The sequence below is a fragment of the Neltuma alba genome, unplaced genomic scaffold, assembly GCF_004799145.2.
Source record: "Neltuma alba isolate B1F8T4 unplaced genomic scaffold, ASM479914v2 tig00011122_pilon, whole genome shotgun sequence".
In the NCBI taxonomy this organism is placed as follows: Eukaryota; Viridiplantae; Streptophyta; class Magnoliopsida; order Fabales; family Fabaceae; genus Neltuma; species Neltuma alba.
Window position 1 is genome coordinate 260,229 of NW_021635859.1, and position 8,452 is coordinate 268,680.

General features: G+C 36.2%; 2 protein-coding genes across 2 annotated transcripts; one reads left to right on the top strand and one right to left on the bottom strand.

Annotated features, from left to right (window-relative positions):
* Positions 1 to 1,676: 1,676 nt before the first annotated feature.
* LOC114761482 (AAA-ATPase At2g46620-like) lies at positions 1,677 to 3,642 on the top strand. The gene has a single exon (XM_028950852.1). It carries the CDS (start codon positions 1,981 to 1,983, stop codon positions 3,415 to 3,417), a length of 1,437 nt encoding a protein of 478 aa, XP_028806685.1. The 5' UTR covers positions 1,677 to 1,980; the 3' UTR covers positions 3,418 to 3,642.
* A 1,045-nt stretch (positions 3,643 to 4,687) lies between these two features.
* LOC114761484 (rhodanese-like domain-containing protein 14, chloroplastic) lies at positions 4,688 to 6,745 on the bottom strand. The gene is made up of 6 exons (XM_028950854.1): positions 6,413 to 6,745; positions 6,260 to 6,306; positions 5,884 to 5,976; positions 5,572 to 5,710; positions 5,377 to 5,479; positions 4,688 to 5,043 (listed from the first exon to the last, which is right to left on the bottom strand). Exons 1-6 carry the CDS (start codon positions 6,633 to 6,635, stop codon positions 4,929 to 4,931), a joined length of 720 nt encoding a protein of 239 aa, XP_028806687.1. The 5' UTR covers positions 6,636 to 6,745; the 3' UTR covers positions 4,688 to 4,928.
* Between the last annotated feature and the right edge of the window lie 1,707 nt (positions 6,746 to 8,452).

Below are 8,452 nucleotides of genomic sequence, written 5' to 3' on the forward strand. Positions count from 1 at the left end.
AAGGCGAGGGACAAACTTATAGTTCTTTCTTGCTCCCACATATTTCTTCCCTGGACCGAAGATTACTTTGTGTTCCAGTTTGTAAAATTTCTTCGGAGTTGGTCTTTCAAACAATCCATGCCGGCTAATTTTCTTGAGGCCAAATTCTTTTCCACAAATTTTAGTTATTCGAGAACGATGATTTGTTTTTTTTTTTTTGGGTGCAAAGCGCATAGTAGTCTTGGATACAGAGCATGGTCCACATCACAGGCCACAAGGTATCCGTGGTCGGATTATTCAAAGAGCAATAATCCTAAAACAACTTGAAGCATTTCCGACAGTTGATGGAGTTTTCTGTATAATATGAAAATGACGACAATATGCATCATTTATGAGCCAACAATAGCTCGTAACTTATTGTTGAATGTATCACACTCACACCCATACTCATTATTCTTATTTTATATGCTTTCTTTGATTAATGCAAAACTTTGATTTTAAATACAGGATTTCAACTTTTTTTTTTATTTTTTGCATTTAATATTTTTTCCATAAATTACTCTTATTAATTGGATAATTTTTCTCACTATCTGTGCCTCACATTTAGGTTTAATACTCTATTTCTCTGAAAGCAACATTTTTTTAAAAAAATAACATCCGTTTTTTACGTAATGATGATGAATAATAGATCAAAGTAATTTTTTAAAGAAAATTTGCATAAAAATTTTTCAGGTATTTATTAGAACTAATTTTTATGATTAACACTGAAGAGGACTCTCATCACAATAAATGCGATAACCGGCTCCCCATAGTTCATATGTGCACGATGACTACTAAAAACTTGTTACTACAGAATAACCAAAAACAACCCGATCCGAAATATGTGAAGTTCTTGTTATATAGAGTAGTATAAATTTTATGGTGTACAGATAAAAATTATAAATAAAAGGAATAAAATAGATGGCATGCGTTGTTTGAATTGATATCAAAGTCCCAGTGGAGGCCGCCGATTTCGGGGCACAAGTAATTGGCAGCCGCATTAATATTCCCTTCAACTTTAAAACCGTGTTTACCAGTTCAAATTAGTTATAACTACAAACAAAGCACTTAAATGCAATATTATACTCTTCAGTTTTTTTTTTTGTTTTTTTATCTGGGCTGATCCTTTCAGATCTTTCCCTACGTCCCCTTCGTGCCCTTTTGGATTAAAGTGTCTTCTTTATGGCTAGCCTTTAGAGAATATGTTGCTTCCATTACTTTGTTTACTAATAAAAAAATTATTTAAATAAAATGCATCAATATGTCAAGGCAGGGAGGTAATGACATATTTACATTCCCTCGTCTAACTTTTATATAACATATTCTTTTCATTTTTTAAAGATTATTTTTTCACTTTTAAAAAAAAAACGCAAAAACAAAGCCATAATGAGGAGGGCATATTGAGATGTGAATTTCGTTATTGTCTTTGCCATTTCAAATACACAGTTGATTAAGACAGCTTACCAATAGTCTGTCATTTGCTAAAGTTCCACTTTTCGATTCACATGAGCACCTTATCATATGCATCATTCATGATTGCTTAATAAAATTACTCATTGAAACATAAATGTGTATAAATAGGGAGAAAAAAAAGGGCACTCAACAGAAATCAAAAACGTTCTTTTAGACCAAAAATATTTTATATATATTATTCGTAGAATATATATGAACCAATAGGAGCCAAGGGTCAAAACCTGAAAAATTAAATACAGACTGATTCAATCTTATATATAAGGCCACTATCAATGCTTTGAGAAGCCGTCTCTGGTCATATATTCAAAGCAAGAGCACAAGAATAGAATTATTCTTTGACCGATCAATTTTACCGCTGGCCGGCACCGCCAGACTTCTTCAAACTCATCAAGCTAAGTAATCTTCTCATCCCCCAGTTCCTCAAACATGGATAATCATTCCGATTTTTCGAGTTCTTACAGAATCTCGTAGTTTAGCTTCTATCAAAATATGATTTGGGCTAGCTCCATTTCTTCCATCCTTTTCGCACTAGTTATTTTTCTCCTTGTTGCTCGTTTTCTCCGCAGAACTTCGGTTCTGTACATTCTTAGGCAATCGTGGATTTCCTTCGAAAACCGTCTTCATGTGTACCAGTCCTTCAAAATCCCACTGTACAATGAGCATTTCCAGGAAAATCAACTTTACCGCCAAATCCTCTCGTACCTTAATTCATTACCTTCCGTAGAAGATTCTGATTACACAAACCTCTTTTCCGGTTCCAATCCCAGTGAAATTTTCCTTCACCTCGATGCTAACCAGACGGTTCACGATTCCTTCCTCGGCGCGAAAGTTTCCTGGACGAACAGGAAATCCGAAGGAGACGCGAATTCAGCAATGGTTCTCAGAATTAAAAAGAAAGACAAACGCAGAATCTTCCGCCCTTATTTCCAGCACATTCTCACGGTAGCGGATGAAGTTGAGAAAAGAAGAAAAGATGTCAAACTTCACATGAATTCTGATAGAGATGCTAACTCGCGGTGGCGATCGGTTCCATTCACCCACCCGGCGAGCTTCGACTCGATAGCGATGGACGCCGAGCTAAAGAACAAGGTGAAGTCCGATCTCGAACAGTTTATGAAGTCGAAGCAGTACTATCATCGATTAGGTCGTGTTTGGAAACGGAGTTATCTCCTCTACGGTGCATCCGGGACAGGGAAATCCAGTTTCATCGCCGCAATGGCCAAATTTCTCTGTTACGACGTCTATGACATCGATATCTCCAAGGCTTCGAACGACTCCGACTTGAAGACTCTTTTGTTACAGACAACAAGTAGGTCCGTGATCGTCATCGAGGATCTCGATCGATTCTTGACAGGGAAATCAACGGACGCGAACTTGCCAGGTGTACTGAGCTTCATGGACGGGATTGTATCGTGCTGCGGGGAAGAACGCGTGATGGTTTTCACAATGAACGTGAAGGACGAGATTGATCCAACGGTGATGAGGCCAGGGAGGATCGATGTTCACATACACTTCCCGTTATGCGATTTCTCCACCTTCAAGATTTTAGCGAGCAGTTATCTGGGGGTGAAGGAGCACAAGCTTTTCCCGCAGGTGGAGGAGGTTTTCCAGACGGGGGCGAGACTGAGCCCGGCCGAGATCGGCGAGATTATGATATCGAATCGGAGTTCGCCAAGCCGGGCTTTGAAAACTGTCATCACGGCGTTGCAAAGCGATGGGAGGAGGGGACGGAAGTTAAGTGAAAGTGGGTCGGGTCGGAATAGCGTGGATTTGGGCGAACCCGATGGGCTTTACTGTAGAGAGAGTGTTCACACGGTGAGGGAGTTTCGCAAGTTGTACGGACTCCTTCGGTTCGGCAGCAGGAGGAAAGAGGAGAATCTGCCTTCGGGGCCCACGGAAAAGGATGCTTCACAAGCAGAAGCATAAAACTTGTTTGGGTCGGATCAAATGTATGTCCGAATCAAGAAGTTATTTACTGTACTCTTTTCCTCCCTCTTTTCCCATCTTACGAAAGGACTGTTTGCTGAAAAGAGCAATTATATTTTAGACTCTTTTTTTTTTTTTTTGAAATGGTAAATGATGGAACATTCTTTTTCCTTGCTTGACGAGTTCAGAATGCTCAATTGTTTCTTTATGAAGAAGATATTTCAGAATGCAACAATCAAATTAATTGAGCTCCTTCTCAATCACTAAACTATCTGCAAATTTGATACTACCAAAGCAAACAAAACTCAGAAATCAGGGATAGCCGCGTTGATTGACGAGTGACAATTTATAGCGAAGGCAAGAAAATTGGCCCACATGGATGGTCAACTGCAAATAAGATGGATTAGCCTGAATAATCATAAGAGGCCCAACTAGAAATAGGAGCCCGAGAACTGAAGCGACTTCCGTAGGCTGGTGTTGTGACTATTATATTTATTCAAGTGATTTCAGTTTCAATAAGGATATAACTATTAGGTAGAAGTGCTAGTTCTTCACAGCATGCTGAATGAGGGCTAGGTGTCTACTTGACAATACCTCTAACAAAATTGTCTATGAAATTTTTTATTCATATTGTTATACTACTAGCATTTAACATAAGAACTAGATAGCTAATTTACAAATGTTAAGAAAATTAATTAAATTAGTTATTTATAATAAATAGATATCTTCCTTAAAATACTCCAGTTAATCATGTACATTAGAACTACTCTTGCTTACAGACAAATTAAATAAATATCAAAGGAGCTTTTATATTAAATACTTAATTAATTGGCCCAACTGGGCACGCACAATGGAAGCTTTTGCCTGCTTCCTGCTTCGCTTCCCCAAACACTTTTCTGGTGCGCAAATTATTCGAACAAGGGACCCCCCGTTTCATACCTAGAACTGGCGATTGCAGGCAGTGGCAGTTTTGAGTTTCATCTTATCCATTTGATAGTAGAAAACCTTTATCACATCTTTGGAGAGGTTTGGAAAATGACAAGCTTTCTGATGCTGCGGGAATCCCAGGTTGTAGCGCACGTCAGTGGTTTTATTGAAGGAAATAGAAGTTATCATGGTTTAAAGGCTTAGGTAAAGCCAGGTGTGAGAAGAGTTACAGAACCACTTCATTTCCTTGGCATTAGAATGAAAGTAATTTCCCTTTTTCTTGGGTCCTTTTCTTTTGTATTCCATACTGGAGTTCTTGATGGGTATTGACAGCAACATAACGTGAAATGCTTAAAAAACTAATTATTTTTAATGAAGCTGGCATGCTTCTGCAATTTAGAAATAGTGGCCCCTTCCCAGCACCGGGCTTGGGATGACATCTCTGTAGAGAGTAAATTGTCATTCTTGTCATCAGTTCATGCGTACTCAAATTACACCCAGGTTATATTCAACAATAAATTTATCTGAATTCTCATGATGGTCAAAACTAAAGCTTTGCTGCAATCACTTTCCTGGCAGTAGTTTCATCCCTCCGAGACCAGCGGCAGTTCCTCTTTCGACCATGAGTAAAGACCACCTTCTAGATGGAAGACATTGGTATAACCATTGAGGACTAGCAAGTAGGCTGCTATCAATGATCTGCAGGAAATTTCAAATTTAGCCATTTGAGGATCATGTAAAGGCTTTTGATTGAGCAATCTTGCAGCCAAATGGCCTGATTTAGCTAATGTATCCTATTTCAACCTAGAAAAGTTTAGTTTTGCTGGTTAAATGCTATAAATATGTCACAATTTGTCCTTTTTTCCTTTTCAAAAACACTCCAAGTCAAGTCATTAAGTGGAGTCACGCCTTATTAGATAACTTAATGAAATGTGCATTAATTAGACCACTAACTTTCTTCAATTCTCTCATATTTTAGGGGGGGAAATAAGATCTTAATCGTTCTCTTGTGACCGGGGACAGAGAGAGTACCTTGATTGTTGACCTTCTGGTAGATTTTGGGATGGTTTCATGGTACCCCCTGTTGAGCAGGCTACAATAATCTTGGCATTCTTATCTATTTGTGCTTCCACACCTAGTTAGCACAATCACAGATCAGTTTCTTCCAACTCATTTCAGTAAACAGTGCATTAGAAGTGGGTTAATGAAGAATAATATGTATCGTACTCTGCAGGAACTCAGGGTTCTCTTCAGTCCCTTGAAAAATTCCAAAAAATGCAAATGCAGCACGCCTGGCTATGTCCCAGGCCGTCCACTCCTTTATAAGTCTGTATATTTGTACATTGATAGCTCCAGGGGGATGGGCCTGCGCTAATCACCAAACCGATCATGTGCATATTGTGATTCATGCAAATCAGAGAGAAAGAAAAATGATGCAAATTTAATGAATCTATAAGTGCAGCAAGTATGACCAAATCACTATTTATCTTCTAAAGTTCTTTATTCTTGCCAGTGTCGATAAGGACAACAACTGCTCACCTCTTTGAACTCTGCTTCTGGTCTAACGTCAAGAATCACAAAGTTATTTTCTTTCTGAAGGCGCAGAGCTTCCTTGGCATCCACACTTCTTACCTGCAATAGCATGCACCTTTTAATATTTCATCTTTTTGACGTTTATAGTAGATTGTCAAAGCATGTCTATCTTCTTTGACATGGTTTATGTGCCACTGGAAAACATAGGCTGCCTCAAAAGGTACTGTTGTGTCTCGCACAATGTGCATTCTCTTGAAGTATCTTAGTTCTCGATTTATATGAGTATGTATTCTTCCATTGAAGGGCACTGTAAAAGAATGAAACTTCGTGTATTTGTGCTTTAGGGAGTATAAATCTGAGAATGACAGAAACGGGGACTCACTCTTTTCTGCAGCAGAACTTCTCGCTTTTTCTTCCACTCTTCTTCAGCTAAAACCTCCAAAAAAATTGAGGAAAAATGATCGGATTAAGGTTCATCCATGACGTCTTCGAGGCCATATAACATTTCAGTTTCAGTAAACTCTAAAACAAGTACCTGGTGATTTCGCTGGTTTCGTAGCCGCACTTCGGATTCTTAACCCCGTCGGATTATTCTGAGGGTAAGATATTGGCCTTGTGGATTTCTGTGATCTCACTCTCACCCACAGGTTATGATCATGTGTGGGTTCTAAAGAAGGTGCCAACGGCGAGGAATGCATCTGGGATTGTAAAGACGACGAGGATGAGTACTGAAGAGCAGCCGAAGCGAAAGCAGCCATCGTTTCAAGATCGAATTTGGTTCTTCAAACTTGCTCAGATTGATCCTATAATGGAATTAATGGAAGTGGCTTGAGTTGCGCCCATTTTTGGGGTAGTTTCTAGGAAATGAACATCTGTGGCAGTGCGTGTCGCGGATATTTTGGTCTCAGAATCTGTGTTTGTGGTTCGTGTTTTCGGAGAGTCTTCTAATTTAGATATCCTTCATCGTCATCCTTTTGTCTTTTTGTACAAGCAGGATGGCGCTTTGGCTGGTACACTTGTTCTTCTATCCAATAAGAGCGTGCCACATAACCATGGAGGTGGTTGAAAGATCACCCCCTCTCATCCAAACAATAAAGAAGGAAGCCCAAATTGGGAATCTGGATGATTTTCTCAAGTTTCCATAAATCATGGTAACACTTCAATAGCGCTGGCCAAAAAAAAAAAAAAAATACCATCCCTGTGGAATTATTTTGTATATATTTATTAAGGCAAATTCAGAATAATTAACGGTACAATAGCAAGGAATGTTCCTGTCATACAACAATTTTACCATTTGAGGTTTTGAAATTTTCAACTATCATTTTTCTTAGAATTTTTCTTTTTTTACAATATATGCAAGAAATAGAAATATAATTTTTTAAAAAATTATAAATTTGGAAGAATAAAATCTTATATTTAAAATTAAAATTTAAAACAAATCTTTTAACTAATTTATATGTTTAGAAATGGAGGGAGTATTTTTAATCTTTTATGAAAGCATGAGACGTCCACGCTACACATGCGTGATTGCGTGTACGTGCAAAATTAAAATTATTAACAATTATAAACATGTCAGACCTCCCCTCTTCTTTTTCTACCATTTTTTTAACTATTAGATTAACATTTTTCAACATTTTATATTTTAATTTTTTTATAAATTATTTATTAAAAAAATTTAGTGCATTTGCAAACTATTAAGGTTAAATTTTAATATAGTTCGTAATTTATTATTTATTTATTTTTATAATTTAATATTTTAATAACAATTTTAAAAAGATTTAAATCTAAACCGTTAAAATATTAATTTAATAGTTAAAAAAAATAAAAAGAAAGAGCATGGAAAAAAAAAAAAAAGAGGTTTCAAGCCGTGGCCCATAGTGAAAAAGTAAAGTGGCCTCGCTTGTTTTCATTCACCGATCTATTTACTATAAGTGATTGTCTTTATTTCAATTTTTCAATAACAAATAAGCGATTGAAATTTTATAATATTAAATGTTCTAAATTATCAACCCACCGTGCAAATCTGATTACTACCTTTGATCTTAATATAAAAGTTAATTAACTAATTTAAATATATTAAAAAATTAATTAAGTTAATTATTTGTAATAAATATGTGTTGTCTTTCTTAAAATATCCTAATTAATTATGTATATTATCTTAAATCTTTAACATATACAATTAGTAAAAAGTATACCTTAAAAAAATGAGAGACAAAATTGATTGAGCTCATATATTTAGAATCAAATTAAATATTAAATTAACTCTTTTATTAAATACCGGTAGAAGTAGTATCACAAAACTAGTCAATTCACAAGCACTAATGATGTAGCAAGAAAGTACAGTTTTTCCCATTTCTTTGAGGCTTATTTGAAATAGCTTATAAGTAATACTCTTCCAATCCTTAATATAAAACCTAATTATTGAGTTGGTTTTGGTTCTAAATATAAGACCTATTTCTTATATTTATTAATTTTTTCTAAATTACCCCTATAGACACTTCTTCAACCATAATCAAGTAGAAAAGGAAGATGAGATATTAAAAAAGATGATTATGATATTTTAGAAAAAAATATC